Genomic DNA, 17784 nt, shown 5'->3' on the forward strand with positions numbered 1-17784 from the left:
CTACAGTCAACATGCTTTCTAACGATGCCGCACATCTTTCTACTTCAAGTATATTAATCAGCCAAAAAACAAACGGAGCAATTAGCTACTCTTTCTAAAAAGCACCGAAAAAATAGCTCAACCACCGTTTTACAAACCTAAAGAAAAAAATAGCGCCTGAAATTCAAATTTAGAAACTATGGCACTAGGCTTTAGAGAAATAAGCAATATAAAATAATAAGGAAGCAGCTTTCGACATCTAAAACTGAAACAGTTTATCAATTATTTTAAAAAACTCTCATAGTTCACCATGACCAAATTTCTTATTTCGTGTTACCGACTCAAAATCAGGAGAGCATTATTTAGTACGTCTGTATTTCTACAAAAAACCTTAACGCATAGCAAACTTGGGTGAAGGTTGACAAAATTACGATTGAGTAGTACAGGAAGAACATTAGATCTTCTACAAATCCGGGTACAGTCCACACAGATAACAACCCGAGAAAAGTTAACACAATTGCCAACAAATTTAACTCAATGAAGATAATATCAAAACGATTGGAGCAAATTTTTAGCAAATAAATGTAACGACAATAATCGAGTAAAGCAGTCAAGTAAGAAAAGTCTCATACTTTTGAATAGTGAATGTCAGAAGGAATAGTGGAAGAGACGAAAATACCCAGCGACAAAAAGAAGAACTGGTTTCTTGGTTTTAAAAATTCGTTTTTCTGTACAACTTACTCAATATTGATTTTGACACCTCTATCTTTTCCTGCAACAGCGGAGATTCCTGTTTAAGTTTTTGAGATGGTTAAGCAGAGAACTTTTAGTTTTGATTGAAAGCTTATGATTGAAAAATCATAAATCCAATTTTGATAATTTAGTGATTAAAACCCTATACAACTAATCAACCATGAAGTTTGTACTAATTATAAACTAAGGAAACAACATACAAACGTAGATAGGTTTCTATTAAAAACACATTAACAAAGCACCCAAAACACTACTTGCTGTATAGGAGTTTAAAACTCATAATACATGGTCCTTTACAAGAATGAGAACGCATTAGTAACTCACGAAAAACAGTCTTGTCAGCAACCACTTTATTTTAAATTTTAAAATTTTACTTAAAATTTTTTTACAGTCTGGTTTTTTCATTTAAAAATCTTTTTTTTTGAAAAAGCAACTACTGGTTAAATTCCAAGAAGACAATATTAAAGCATTGAATCAAAATTTTCATTAGTTAGTAAAAAAGAGCACAATTTATAAATATATTTTAACAAAGAAGGCAGAAAATTAAGTGAATAAACCTTTTCAGCCGAAAAATATAAAGATAAACCAACTAACGTCGTACAAATTGCCTTTGAACAACTGGCGAAGCAAACAATTTAGAAGGTGGCATAGACTAGGGAAACTTCCATGGTGCAGAATTCGGAATCGGGAGGGATTTGAACCCTCGGACTCTCGGATGAGAGTCGTGAATACCAATTTCTAAGATACACGGGCTATGATGGACAACGTTCACAATCGGTTTTATTTTAGCAAGACTTACTTTCCGAACCAACGCAAATCAAATCAATCGAAAAATGAAAACGTCAAGCGTGAAAAAGTCCGTGAAAAAGATGTGAATTCGAAAGAATGTTCTAGAAGAAAACGGTCGAGCAAAACTTTTGCATAGAAAAAACACAGTTTACAAAAATTGCCGTTTCGTTCGAGAGCAAATAAAGCTAAATGCCCCAAAAATTATTCACCTTATGAATTTTCTATTGAGCATTTGATTGAGTGCACATTTGAAAAGCACATGAACTGTTTGAGACGTGAAAAGCCATGAAAAGTTGAATAAGTCTCTTCAAACATCAGTTCAGTTCGTTGACAAGCTTTTAAAAGACCCAAATTTTCGCCACTCCAAAATTTATCGGTTGGCCGAATTGTGCGAAAACAAAAAGAAATGGAGTGCCTAACATTTACTAACACCTAATTTCGCCTATTTCAAACCACCTATCCTATTTGGTTTTCACCAATTGACATATCAGTTTGCACTTCATTGAGGCGTTAAAAATGAGCGCGAATATTGCCACGACAGTTCTTAGTTCGTCAGTGAATTCAGTCACTTTCCCTAAATTTGATCGGTTTTCATTTTAACAAGCAACTCATGGAAGTATAATACAAAAAAAAATAGAACAATCAGGGAAAAACAAATTCACAAAAGCAAAATTCTATCAAAAATCAAATGACTTTTTGGATCACAGAGGGTCCATTAAGAAACTAGCAGCGGACCGGCAAGTAATAGCAAAGAATTTGAGGAGGTTTCCTTTTCATGCCTTTATAAAAGGAAGCCAAAAATCAAGATTTGGAGACAGCATATATCGCATTCTCAACCATAAGATGGATAGATTGATGGAGAGTTTGAGAGCTATAAAATATTTGCGAAACTGGATCATTTGTGCCTCCCAGAAAATTAGGATGAACCTAAGCCCCCCCCCCCCCCTACAACACACACATACATACACACACAGTTACCGAGCACGTGCCATTATATTGTAGATCAGCATGGATAGATCAAAAATTATATCATAGATAAAAAAAGGTATGTGCGCTTGGTGGTTACAATTATGCACCCGACAAATCGGCGGTGGCAATAAAGAAATCCGCGTCTCGTGAAGGTAAAAGACATAGCCGACTAAGGTCGAGCAATTTGCTCTAATACGACCGGCGAGCGGTTTGCTTTCGTAGTAGCCACCTGGGTCCTAGGGTTGCTAGCATGAGCAGAGTGGGGGCGGGGGTCAAGCAATGGGGGTAGGGTTGGACGAGACGACGGTCTAAATCGGCAGGTGGAGGAGGGTGGACGGTGTTGAGGGATGTTCAGTGTGGGTCTCAGTGGCGGGTGGGAGGGGGGTGACTGAGGTGGTCGAAAGTTTTAATATTAAGAACCGCCCTTCAAACAATGTAATTGACTCCTGAAAACATCGGATACTTAGAGACCACACTGTGAGGCTCCATAAGAATTGCTCGACCCCTTATGCTCCCAGGCTTAACCTGTTTATCTTGTTTTGAGGACGAAAAGTTAAAAGGGTCAAACGAAAATCAGTCAAGCAAAAAATCGCATAAAGACCACAGGACTAATATAATTGCTACAAACTTTGTTTGAGGTCAATTCAACAAAAACATAATAGACTAACATCGGAGGAATTGCTCTCAAGCGACTGACAAGCACAATTAATGAACCTCGGTCTTCTCGGATATTTTGGTCAATCGTACACTCAGAGTCTAATAAGCTCCACTAGAGCTGCACAAGAACCTAACGACCTCAGGCTTGATCAGTTCTTCGTTCTTGAAGATGAAGAGTCAAGTCGAAAAAAACTCGATCAAGCAAAAAATCACAATACTAAAAAGACCAACTAGGCCCAAATAAAAGAAACTGTTTAAGAGCAATTAATAAACATTCTCTACAAAACTTGAATAGAAAAGCATTTTTACAGCCCTTCAGATAAGTGATTTTAACTTAACCAGCGTTTCAGATTCATAGACGCTATTTTGGAATTCATTTTGCTGATATCTAAATTTGTAAAATAAAATGGAAACTGATCCAAAGATCTTTGGGCGCTCGTAGAGTATTTTTTAAAAGCTATCCAAATAACCAATTTCGATAAAAAAAAATTTGTTCAATATTGTATTCGTCGACTGGTGCGGCTGTAACTAATAAAAAAAGGTGAATCTAGCGGTAAGAATAGAAAATTAGGAAATCAACAGTATGAAATTCGACTAATTTAACAGCAAAATCTAATTCTCAGGGAAAGATTTTTTTTCAAGAATACGAATTCTGCTCGTAATTTGAAAAATGTTTACAATCGCGTCTCTAAGTTATCATTTTCATTACAAAGCGGTGCAGCTTTAGAACTAGTTTTACTTCCTGCGTCGATATGACAATAACTTAGCTCGAGACCTTGAGTTCGTCCAGGGATAAAATTTTCATCAAAGCCTCCTATAAGTAACAGAAAACTACCAGTAGTGGCATCCCAACTTGTTTGGTGGGTACCGTGTGAAATCTCGCTCCGTTGCCTGCGATAAAATAACGGGTTGTCGAAACTGTCATTCAGGTAACAAGCGTTGTCATATCCAGATTGTTTATAACTTGTCGGCATGTCCGAAACCTGAACCGCTCTTTTCACAAATCGCCCGTGGCGACTGTCACCACGTTTGTCATTGTTTTCATTGGCTGACTGTTTTTCACTAACTAACTTAGTGGCACAACCTTGGCTTAAGATGGGTACCAACGAGTCTGCTGAGATGTAGTTGTTGGATTCGGATGACCTGAGAGAGTAAGGATCGAGGGGATCTTGGCTCCAATGGAATTTGTCAAGCCTAGGTACACTTCTGCTAAGGGTACTTGAGCTACGCAGTAGCAAGCTGCTACTTCCAAAGGAACAAAAGCTATCTAATACTGCATCATTGTCTAATTCACCAACTTCACTATAATCAATTGCACCAAAAGTGAGATAATCTTCAGATGCTTTGGTGTTCTGCTGTTTGTTTGAGAAATTGCTCGCATCAAACAAAGAATTCTGAAAAGTTGTAATTTTCTTGTTGCTTTTGGGTAATAAATCGATGGATTGATATAGCGTAGATCCTCGTGGTACGTTTATAAGACCATTTAGACCCAATGTAGCTTCTGTACTAATGTGTTTAGTTTCTTGAGAGCCACTTCTGTTGAACTGTGAATCATTTGTTTGATTTGAGGAACCCTTTAATGGTGCAAACACATGACGCGTTTGACTAGCTGTGTCATCCTCTCCTCCAATATTTCCCACACAAGAAGAGCTTGTATGAGTAGCTGTTATCCCACGCTGTATCTGTTTTTCAATAATGAAGTCTCCTTGAGCATTCAGGCAAGTTGAAGAAGGAACACTGAAACATTGTTTTAGTTTTGAGGTTTCATCAACAAACTTCAAATAGCAAAACGAACAAGTTTTGAAAATACAACTGAATGGGCTGCACTCTATATAGGTACAAGAATTTTTTCGATTAATCTTAGATTAATCCTTTCGATTAATCTTAGGGGTTTTCACAGCTTAAAGCAAAGTTACGACTTATTTAATTATTGCGGAAAAATTAGCCCATTCGGAAATAGCATTCAACGTCAGTCTGTCCACAGTGTATGTGGTTTAGGGAGCCGGACAGGAAATCGAAGCGAAGTAAATTGAATGAAACGTCAGTCTGACTTTTCACACCTAGCAATTACAATAATTTAGGGTTACCAACAATTAGGGTTACAATAAAATAGGGTTACCAATAATTTTCGGGTCTTTCCCATTATAGCCCCCCATTATGTTATAATTACCCTGATTGGGGGGCGGGGGGGGAGCTATAGGTTATCTGACCACTAAGCTGGGGAGGGGGCTATAATGAGAAAGACCCCCAACGTCAATCGAAATATTCACATTTTCATGGTTAACTCCGTTTTTGGTTGCCGCTGATATTCGATTAAGCAGCCTGTTTATTAAGTAGAGCAAGTTTAGCTTAAAAAACCTCACCTTAACAACGCAGCTCCGCAAAGTGCGAAGGCATCACTTTCAACAGGAAATCTGCTCCATTTGCAATCGCTCAACGACATTAAATACGAAAATCGACTGCTATCGCCATTCTCATCTTTGCCACCAACTACACAACAAACACTTTGACCATGATCACTTTCTCTTTCTTTATCACACAAATCTCCAATTATTTGCACATCACTATCTGTCAAGTTCGGGGGAATCTGGCCACTTTGCGACTTTTTCCTCCATTGCATAGATTCAAAATGGAACGTCCACAAATCATCACTGAATGTACCATTGCTACGACGTCCAAACAATACAAACATTTCATCGCCAGATACAAAAGCTTTGTGTTTATAAAGCGGCGGAGGGCCTTTATTTTTCCCGAATGATGAATTAGTCTCATTTTTAGCCACATAAAGCAATTTCCACTGATAGGAGCTTAAATTTAGCATCCAAAGCTCGCCAGAGCAGCCATAGATGTGTTTGTAACCACCGAAGATGACAATGTTATTGTTCCAAAGAACAGCTGAATGACTGGTCAGATTAGAAGGCAGCCTGTAAGCACTGGTGGAGTTTTTGGATCTCTGGCCAAATGCACAGGGATAGTAATGTTCATTTCCATGATATGCTGAAGAGAAAGTGTCCACAAATGAACACTCGGATAAATCGTAGCACCAAAGAGGAACCGGGATTTCCAGATCAACCAAATTGCCACCGATAATGAAAATACGATTGCCGTAGTGAATCATACAATGATCTCTGAGCAGAGGGCAACCTGAAGGCATTCCTAAAACATTTTTTAAAGCTGCTGATGAAACAGAGAAGCAGGTGAAAATACAATTCTGAAAATTTTCATCACGCTTTTCTTGCACAAAATCAGCAGACGTGAGACACGATCAAAATTTACTCAATAAAAAATTCAACATTTCAATACCTTCGAAAAGTAAAAACAATCTCGTGTGGTTTTCATTGTCATAACATTTTTCTTTTCGGCATGATTCCCCGAGATCGTGTTCATGTAAAAATGAACAATTTTGCTCCTAACTTGGTAAGGTAAGAACTAAACGAAGTATTCTGTCAACTTTGACCAATCAATGTCTTTCGGTACCTTATAATTGGCAAATGTCAAGCCAACAGCAACATAAGACATCTATTAAAACAGCATATATTAAACATAACCGACGACCATCGGATGAATTGTTTTCGAACAAATTATGGAAGCTCGAATCTATTGCAGCCTGCTTCAGCTGGGGGGTAAATAAAATTACTAAGGGGGCTTCGAATGACGTATTAGATGTTATTATATACCACAACAGCCACTAATAAAAACACTCCAATCTCGGCGCACTTTTCATTTGACTTTTAGTAGTGATCTGCCGCCACTTGAGTTCAGCTGCTGACACTTGGGTGTGGGTGGGGAGATAGGTTAGAAAAGCAGGAGGGACTTATATAGGATGAAAATTCTTGAGGTGGCAATTTGACCTTGAACAGCAGTTCCTAATTACTATCTTAATAACTACGCTACTGTTAAAGTCCAATGTTCAAAACCAGAAGTCAACGTTTTATAAAACAGAAAACAAAGATCAAAAGTTCAAGTCATGAAAAAATTTGCGTCAGCTAAAAAAATCTGTAGAATCTCAATTCTGCTCTTCGAGTCGTAAGAACACTAACACGTTTACAATGGTTACTTCAAACTTCGATCGAGAGCAATTAAACAAAGCGACTAATTGCTCTCGAACGACTGCAGGGGCAATATAATTTGGAGGTGGTACAGGCTAATGGAAACTTCTATTGGTGCAAAATGTCGACAAGGGTGGGGTTTGCAACCCCGATCTCCCTATTTAGAGTCGGTGACATTAACCACTAAGCTACACGGACCAGGTTCGGTAATCCCTCACAGCCGCTTTTATTTTAGCTACACACTTAATTTCCAAATGAGAGCAATTTCTATCAATTTCAAAAAAAATTATAGTCAAATATGAAGGAGTCACTTGACAGCGGAAATGTTCTAGGAATGCAAAAACGGCCAGGCAAAAATTTTGAATAAAAAAGACATGCGTGTACAATGATTGCTTCAAACTTCGTTCGAGAGCAATTAAAGACCACTAATTTTTATTTGAGCAGTCAACTTCTAACACCGCTTTTGGGCAAACAATTTAAACTTTAGCTTAATTTTGTTCCTGCTTATTGTCTTTCTGATTCTAGCTGCTTATTATCCTTCAAATTTTTAAACTTAATATCGGACAAAATCACAATGGGAAACCAGATATTACTAAATTAGAATAAACCTCAATTTTCAGCCGCGCGAAATACATGCACGAAACCTTACCAGTTGATGGGAAGATTTCAGTCCAGACGCGAGTAGCAAAATTGAACTTCCAGAAATCTCTGTAAGATACATTATGACCAACGCCTCCCTGTATGTACAAGTTCTGGTCGTCACAACACGCTGCAAAATTGGACCTCTGTCTGGGAACTTTCTCTGAACAAATTAACACAGGAAGTTTTCCAGCGCTGCATTTTACGGGACTCGCCTCCGTGATTCCATGATCAACATTTACGTTAAACTTTCTCCAGTTGAATTTGCATTTAAGTTTGACACAATTCTTGGGCGATGAAGTAATTCCATATGGCGGCGTTATTTGCTTGTTTAAGCTGGAAGCATATGACCCATTCCGGTGCGAGAGCTTGTGATAGTCAAGGCATGTTTCCTTTTCTGAGGAATACTGGGAAGATTGATGACGTAAGCTGTATTCAACACAAGGTAAGGAAATATTCTTCGAATGAGAGAGAAACGGATGTGGCATCTAAGGCACAAATTCACTCAACGTCTGATAATATTAAAACCAACTAGGCGAGCAATGGTATAAATACAAAACACAACCAACACTGACTGCTCGCTCACATGATATTACGTCATAAAGCAGTCTAAAAACGAAACAACAAGGCCGATCATTCACGTAATTATATAAAAGTTTATTCAACTAAGTAGAAACTGATAAACTATCTTGTGCAAATATGGTACTGATTTTACGCAATCGATATAATTAATGGGCAATTTAACTGCAGAAGATTAATAACATCGTTTATAGTGCGTCAAAATTGGTTTGCGTACAAGTTATTTTCGTTGGTGAATGATATTCAAAGAAGTAATTTCAAACGTAATCGCCGTTAGCAGCAGTAGGTTGCTTTTTAATCTCAGTACTGCTACCAAAACAACCAAACAAAACGTTTTTAGTCAGTAATATCAGAATTAAAACTAGAGCTCAAACAGGGCAGTTAAATGAGCACGAAACACGCACAAAAATATTTGCAACCATGGAAAAATTTCACGCTGAGCCGGTCAATAAGTGTCACATGAACAAATGCCAAATGAGTCCTAAGTCCGTATCTGCCTAAATAAGCACATCAGATTGGATGATGATCAAAACAAAGAGCTGCATATTGAAAACAAACAAATGAATACATAAATTGAAGAAAAAAGCAAACAATGGTTCTTGTTTCTGTTGTTTAGTTTTACGCGACAGCAGAGAATCTGAAAATTTACTTTGCTTTGATGCTAAATTGTATCCGGAAAAAGAAAGCATCCATAAACTCTGATAGTGAAGTAAATTTATTGGCATTACAGAACAAACGAAGTTCCATAATTTACATAATGTAATAGTTAAACAAATGTACAAAAAAACGAAAGCCCACGCATCTGTGTTCTCGCACAGCTATTCTTTCAAAAACATGAAAACTATAAATTGACGTCGAATCAGAGCAATTTAGCTATTCTTTCAAAAACATGAAAACTATAAATTGACGTCGAATCAAAGCAATTTAACAAAAAATATAGAATGCTGACGATTGAGGAAAAATAACCCTCAAAGAAAGTGTATAATTAAAAAAAAAACAAATACGTTGAAAATCAAAATATTTAAATGTAAACTGGAAATGTTTCCAACTAGATTCTTATTAGTCACCTTCATTATATCAGAACATTATCGAACCAAACAAATCAGCTAAAATTTTAAGAAAAGTCCTCGAAATCACAATTCCCGTACAAGCTCCATCGAGTTGGAAGCTATTCAATGATTGCCGTTTTTTCGACCAGAGAGTCGCGAAGAAACGCAGAGCTAAAGAAACGCGTTCAAAAAATCTTACGTACAAAAATACAAAAATTATGTTGCTAACTGTAAACTGGGAAGCCAGATTGCAATATCTACATCAAATTAATAAAAAACGACAACAATTCTTAGAAGGAAACATTTAAAAAAATTTTCTTCAGCTGAAAAATTATGAATCACAAAAGTACAAAAAAATAAAGATCCATTTATTGATTTCTTTCAAAGTCAAAATGTTTTCATATGAATTTATCACTCTACTATTAAATCAATTACCACTGAATTAGGTGAAAGCTCGATTATAGGCAAAGATATTCTTTGTAACCATGAGGCAAAAATTTTCAAGTAAATTTTGCAGGAAATTAGCCAAAAAAAACCAATTAAAACACAAACGGTAATTCGATTTACGCTTGACACCATAAAGTATTCACATGTCCCTAACAGTTGTCTTAACATAAAACTAGCTTCCAAAAACATTTTTTCAGTTAAGATCAATCCTAAACTAAAAGTAGGTCAATCCTACAGTTATGCCAACATTTTTTCAAAGTTACCCTTGCAGCATAGCTCTACACAATTAGGAATAAAGAATTTTCTTGAAAAACATGACCTGTTCACTCTTTCCGCAGTTACTTTTAACAAAATCATCTCGGACATTACTGAGGGGTGTGGTGTAATCATGATGTAAGAAGTTTAAAATAGTACATTTTACACGTATTTTATCAAATCAATTAATGGTAAAAAAAATTGTAGGGGACACTTGATTATAAAGCACCAAGTGGATCGTAGAGTACCGTCTTGAAGTGTTTTAATTGTTTTTAATTGTTAAATTTCAAACATAGCTGGCAGATTGCCAGAAAATCGCCGCAATAGCTTCGTAGATCTGCAGTTTCAAAAAGATAGTAAAGGAAACAAAATCCTTTTATTAAATGCTGAGATGTTGTATTTCTATTACGAATTTGTTTATCCTAATGCTACTTCTATTCACTGCGCTCAAATAACCTTCAATTAGGGCGACATAAACTCATTTGACCTTATCTCTTTGAATTAAAGTGAAGAAAAGTCAATTTATGAGTGAGGAAGTCACTTTTGAGAGCAAGGAAAGTCACGTGTGACCAAAGACCTTTTTCACGCGAATTAACAGAAAACTTGCTCCAATAAGTGTGAAAAAGGACGTCACGCAAGCACTTCAGTTGAAATTGCATGAACGAATGAACAAAAAGCAGATTTGAAGTGATTGTGACGTCATATTGTCGTAACAAACATCTTGACGAAATAAAAAATATAGCCAAAAGAATTCCAGAAACGACAAAAAGTAGAATCTCGACTCATCCTCATCGTCCTAATGCACATTCTACAAATTTATGCTAAGAATTTTGAAACAACAACAGGAAAAACTAACAGAGAAACAGATACACCATCTGATAAAACTTGATTTCAGATAAGACTCCACAAAAATATCGGTAAACGAAGCTGTAAAACAAGTTTTTGAGAAAAAAAATAAAAACAATTGATGGACAACTTCTTAAATGGGTTGGTAAAGGGAAACTCGAGGAAAGGAGATGACGGTCAAAATCTAAAAGTTCTCTAAAAGATCTTGCAATGTCCGGACCATTAATCTGAAAAAATGTCCATTACGTTCTCTCATACATAAGATACCCACCCAATGTTTCACGGAGAAGTACTAAGCAGACACCAACCCAATAATTATCGGAGAAATACCAAACAAAAATTAAATTATAAAGCCTCTTACATTTCAAAATCCTTCCAAAAATATTCAGCAAAAGACTTTCATAGCTTCTTCTGCTAGATCAGTCACTCATCCAAATGCAGGAGAAAAACATCAAACGAATAGTGGAAACTGCAAAAAAAACCTGGAACAGAAATTTCTGTAATTGAATTTAGTGCAAAAGCGCCATGTCTAGACTTGAAGTGTCACCTCATAGTAGCAACACCTATAAAATGACTCCAAACTAATAACTAAGCGAGAAAAACTACAGCAAGAAGCGTAAGATCAGAAGCTATAGGCAAAAACCATGAAAGACGTCCAAAACTCAGCAAATAATTTGCTCAAATTTAGCCATTTCTCTGCAACAAAAACATTTGAAAATAATTATTGATCCACATGAAACACCACTGCTAGTACAACTGAATTGTACTAGCAGTGGTGTTTAACTGCTAGTACAACTGAATACAACCACGCAGCTTCGCAAATGCCATTAAAAGCAGCTGAATACAAAGAATGCTAGATAAGATTAAAAATAAGGCAAAATAATAAAATAGCTGACAACTGAATCTTGAAGCATTGACTTTTACATCCTGTTTCAAATACACTCCACATTATCGATCAACAATATGTGCAACATTTATTAAGCCATCATGGCCCGAAAATATTACACTTCTATCCTTCTGTGTAAAAAAGTGAGAAAAGATAGCAGATTCAAGAAATTTTTTATAAAAATTTTCAAGTAAATGGTAAAAATAAAAAAATACAAAAATATTAAAATTGTAAAAATAAACATAATTTCAATGAACTTCAATCATTAAACGTAAAAAAAATCAATTTTTGATAACATGATAGTAAATCACTCGCTGTGCAGAGAAAGAATACATTTACAACTCAAAACCAAAAATGAACAAAAAACAAGGAAAATTCGAGAAAACTCGCAAAAAACGAATTAGTGTGTTTATTTTTATAAAACAAAAAAGACCTCACGTTCAAAAGAGTTGTTCAGTGCAAGAACTGACAAACGAACGTTGACATATAAACGCTTTAAGGACGGACATCTGTCAGGCTTCCGTTAGAGAAAGACTCGAACATGAGAACTCAGTTTCCATGTTTGTACAGACCAAATACTTACATTCGAGTTTTCTCGAAGAATTTCGAAACCAATCGCAGAGATCTCAAAGGCTTTTAATAGAAAATTTAATTTTGTAGCCACTGGACTTTGCAAAAGAGAAGCGCCACGCGGGTTACTATTAGGCCTTCTAATTTTTTATGCACTTAACTCTATTACCAGAATTTATTCAGAAAACTTACCCCTGTTACCAGATTTATGCAGACGATGCAAGCTTAATAGATTCGACTGACAACAGCGTTTCAATTTCTTGGCTATTAGAAACAAACAACGTTTTCTAATTGCGCATTGTCATTGAACGCAAAAAACTGACTGTTTTTCATCGATAATCACCAGGCTACACAACTAAGCATGCAAACTCGAGAACCTCGAATACAACGCGAAGCCACAATTGTTAGGAATAATTAATGATAACTATCCTGCAAGGAAAGAACAGATTTTAGTTTATCTCAGTTTTGAAAAATAACAATTGCTTCTTCGATCAGCAATCCTAACAAGACTACAAGACTTGACTATTGCAACAGTTTATAGTATTATGTCCCAGACTAACCGACTTTACAAATTTACATTGAGTTCACAAAATACATCATGCAAGTTCATTGGGTGAAGTTTAAACCCGCAACATTAGTGCAAAAAACAAAAATATTGTCGGAAAACTCTGGAACTGAATCGAACTGAAAGTTGATTTAGACCACAGCAACAACTCACCTAAATGAGCTGATTTCATCACTTAGATATTTAATTTGAAAATGAGAAAACAAGATGAAAAACAAAGAGCTCAACCTTATAACATTTGTTTTTACAAGTAGACTCGGTAAATTGCGTACGCACATAATGTTCCGACCCAGCTCATCCACATTCTTGAGTTAATTGGATACCAAATGGTGAAGAGAAAAATCATAGATAAAAATTTTTCATAACACGACAGTAAACATCTGGCTGTGCAGAGAAATAACATTTTTACAATTTAAAACTAAAAATGAACAAAAAACGAGAAAAATTGGACAAAACTCTCAAAAAAACGGATTAGCATGTAATTAAATTTTTAAAAACAAAAAAGAACAATATCAAAACAGTTGGTTAGTACAAGAATTACCAAACGAACGTTGGCTTATACAATGATTTTTAAACAAAAAGTACTCATACAGATCTAAAAATGATGACAGCTTTTCTGTTTCGCTTCTAGGTCAAAATGCAGCATGAACAAAACTATTTCCTGCAAAAAAAGACCAACGAAAAACCAATACTCCTCTGCGAGTCGCAAAAAAACCCAAGACAAGGCCAATAAGAGCCTCAGCTATCGCCTCGCGGCTATGAACAAAAAGTTAGTTAAACATTGTAGTCTAATGACTACAAAAACTAGCTTTGCCTCATCGAACTTTCGCCTAAAATCCTCCACCCCGAAAAGAGATGATCGAGTCAATTATATTAATGAGCCTATATTAATGATTTACTTCAATGAGAACAATTGTTTCGCAAATGGAGTCTTCCCAAACGGTTTAAGGACATCTGACATGCTCCCGTTAGAGAAAGACTCGAACATGAGAACTCAGTTTCCATGTTTGTACAGACCAAATGCTTACATTCGAGTTTTCTCGAAGAATTTCCAAACCAATCGCAGAGATCTCAAAGGCTTTTAATAGAAAATTTAATTTTGTAGCCACTGGACTTTGCAAAAGAGAAGCGCCACGCGGGTTACTATAAGGCCTTCTAATTTTTTATGCACTTAAACCTATTACCAGAATTTATTCAGAAAACTTACCCCCTGTTACCAGATTTATGCAGACGATGCAAGCTTAATAGATTCGACTGACCACAGCGTTTCAATTTCTTGGCTATTAGAAACAAACAACGTTTTCTAATTGCGCCTTGTCATTGAACGCAAAAAACTGACTGCTGTTTTTCATCAATAATCACCAGGCTACACAACTAAGCATGCAAACTCGAGAACCTCGAATACAACGCGAAGCCACAATTGTTAGGAATAATTATTGATAACTATCCTGCAAGGAAAGAACAGATTTTAGTTAATCTCAGTTTTGAAAAATAACAATTGCTTCTTCGATCAGCAATCCTAAGAAGACTACAAGACTTGACTATTGCAACAGTTTATAGTATTATGTCCCAGACTAACTGATTTTACAAATTTAAATTCACAAAATACATCATGCAAGTTCATTGGGTGAGGTTTAAACCCGCAACATTAGTGCAAAAAACAAAAATATTGTCGGAAAACTCTGGAACTGAATCGAACTGAAAGTTGATTTAGACCACAGCAACAACTCACCTAAATGAGCTGATTTCATCACTTAGATATTTAATTTGAAAATGAGAAAACAAGATGAAAAACTAAGAGATCAACCTTATAACATTTGTTTTTACAAGGAGACTCGGTAAATTGCTAAATAATGTTCCGACCCAGCTCATCCACATTCTTGAGTTAATTGGATACCAAATGGTGAAGAGATAAATCATAGATAAAAATTTTTCATAACACGACAGTAAACATCTGGCTGTGCAGAGAAATAACATTTTTACAATTTAAAACTAAAAATGAAAAAAAAAACGAGAAAAATTGGACAAAACTCTCAAAAAAACGGATTAGCATGTGCTTAAATTTTTAAAAACAAAGAAGACCTCAAGTTCAAAACAGTTGGTTACTACAAGAATTACCAAACGAACGTTGGCATATACAATGATTTTTAAACAAAAAGTACTCATACAGATCCAAAAATGATGACAGCTTTTCTGTTTCGCTTCTAGGTCAAAATGCAGCATAAAAACTACTTCCTGCAAAAAAAGACCAACGAAAAACCAATACTCCTCTGCGAGTCGTAAAAAACCCAAGAGAAGGCCAATAAGAGCCTCAGCTATCGCCTCGCGGCTATGAACAAAAAGTTAGTTAAACATTGTAGTCTAATGACTACAAAAACTAGCTTTGCCTCATCGACCTTTCGCCTAAAATCCTCCACCCCGAAAAGAGATGATCGAGTCAATTATATTAATGAGCCTATATTAATGATTTACTTCAATGAGAACAATTGTTTCGCAAATGGAGTCTTCCCAAACGGTTTAAGGACATCTGACATGCTCCCGTTAGAGAAAGTCTCGAACTTGAAAACTCAATTTCCATGTTTGTACAGACCAACTACTTACATTAGAGTTTTCTCAAAGAATTTCCAAACCAGTCGCAGAGATCTCAAAGCCTTTTAAAAGAAAATTTAATTTTTTAGCCACTTCCATTAGGGATCTCAAAGGAGTTAAATAGAAAATTTAACTTTCTAGCCACTAGACTTTGCAAAAAAGAAGCTTCACGGGGGTTACTGTTAGGCCTTCTGCTTTTTTATGCAGTTAACTCTATTACCAGAACTTATTCAGAAAACTTACCCATGTGACCACATTTATGCAGACGATGCAAGCTTAACAGATTCGACTAACAGCGTTTGAATTTATTGCCTATTAGAAACCAACAAGGTTTTCCAATTGCGCTTTGTCATTGAACGCAAAAAACTGACTGTTTTTCATCGATAACCACCGGGCTAAATAACTAAACAAACAAACTAGAGGCCCTCGAACACAACGCAAAGCCTGAATTTTTAGGAATAATTATTGAAAACTCTGCTGCAGGGAAAGAACAGATTTTAGTTTACCTTAGTTTTGAAAACTAACAATTGCTTCTTCAATCAGCAATCCTAAGGACTACAAGACTTGACTAATGCAATAGTTTATATTATTATGTGCCAGACTAACTGATTTCACAAATTTACTTTGAGTTCACAAAATACATCATGCAAGTTCATTGGGTGAAGTTTAAACCTTCAACATCAGTCCAAAAAACATTAATATTGTCGGACAACTCTGGAACTGAATCGAAGTGAAAGTTGATTTACACAACAGCAACAACTCACCTAAATGAGCTGATTTCATCACTTGGATATTTATTTTGAATATGAGAAAACAAGATGAAAAACAAAGAGCTCAACCTTATAACATTTGTTTTTACAAGGAGACTCGGTAAATTGCGTACGCACATAATGTTCCAACCAAGCTCATCAACATTCTTGAGTTAATTGGTTACCAGTTGATGAAGAGATAGAAAACTTTAGACAGAAAAAATCAATTTTTCATAACATGACAGTAAACCACTCGCTGTGCAGAGAAATAATATTTTTACAACATACAACTAAAAAAGAATACAGAACAAGAAAAATTGGACGAAACTAGCAAAAAACGTATTAGTATGTATTTAACTTTATAAAACAAAAAACCTCAAGTTCAAAAGAGTTGTTCAGTACAAGAATTGCCAAACGAACGTTGCCATACACAATGATTTTTAAGAAAATAGTACTCTCACAGATCCAAATATGATGATAACTTTTCTCACTTTCGCTTTTAGGTCAAAAGGCAGCATGAACAAAACTGCTTACTGCCAAAAAAAGACCGACGGAAAACCAATACTTCTATTCGCGTCGTAAAAACAAAAAGTTAGTTAAACATTGTAGTCTAATGACTACAAAAACTAGCATTGCCTCATCGAACTTTCCCCTATTTTTCTCCACCCGAAAAGAGATAATCAAGTCAATTCCAGCTTCCCAGATTAATGATTTACTTCAATGTGAACAAATGTTTCGCAAATGGAGTCTTCCCAAACGCTTTATGGACATCTGACATGCTCCCGTTAGAGAAAGACTCGAACTTGAAAACTCAATTTCCATGTTTGTACAGACCAACTACTTACATTAGAGTTTTCTCAAAGAATTTCCAAAACAATCGCAGAGATCTCAAAAGATTTTAAATGAGAATTTAATTTTTTTGGCTGCTAAGATTTGCAAAAGAGAAGCTCCACGGGGGATACTGTTAGGCCTTCTGCTTTTTTATGCATTTAACTCTATTACCAGAACTTATTCAGAAAACTTACCCGTGTGACCAGATTTATGCAGACGATGCAAGCTTAATAGATTCGACTCACCACAGCGTTCAAATTTCTTGCATATTAGAAACAAACAACGTTTTCTAATTCCGCCTTGTCATTGAACGCAAAAAACTGACTGTTTTTCATTGATAATCACCAGGCTAAATAACTGAACATACTAACTCGAGGCCCTCGAACACAACGCGAAGCCAAATTATTAGGAATAACTATTGATAACCATCCTGTAAGGAAAGAACAGATTTTAGTTTATCTCAGTTTTGAAAACTTACAATTGCTTGTTCGATCAGCAATCCTAACAAGACTACCAGACTTGACTATTGCAACAGTTTATTGATTTATGTCCAAGACTAACAGATTTTACAAATTTACATTGA

The 17784-nt window shown here is 35.8% G+C and overlaps 1 protein-coding gene across 1 annotated transcript; it reads right to left on the bottom strand.

The window, feature by feature from the left end:
* Positions 1-3693: 3693 nt before the first annotated feature.
* LOC142338024 (uncharacterized) lies at positions 3694-8866 on the bottom strand. The gene is made up of 3 exons (XM_075387661.1): positions 7846-8866; positions 5511-6303; positions 3694-4884 (listed from the first exon to the last, which is right to left on the bottom strand). Exons 1-3 carry the CDS (start codon positions 8321-8323, stop codon positions 3822-3824), a joined length of 2334 nt encoding a protein of 777 aa, XP_075243776.1. The 5' UTR covers positions 8324-8866; the 3' UTR covers positions 3694-3821.
* Between the last annotated feature and the right edge of the window lie 8918 nt (positions 8867-17784).

The sequence above is a fragment of the Convolutriloba macropyga genome, chromosome 1 (assembly GCF_964194025.1).
Source record: "Convolutriloba macropyga chromosome 1, txConMacr16.3, whole genome shotgun sequence".
In the NCBI taxonomy this organism is placed as follows: domain Eukaryota; kingdom Metazoa; phylum Xenacoelomorpha; order Acoela; family Convolutidae; genus Convolutriloba; species Convolutriloba macropyga.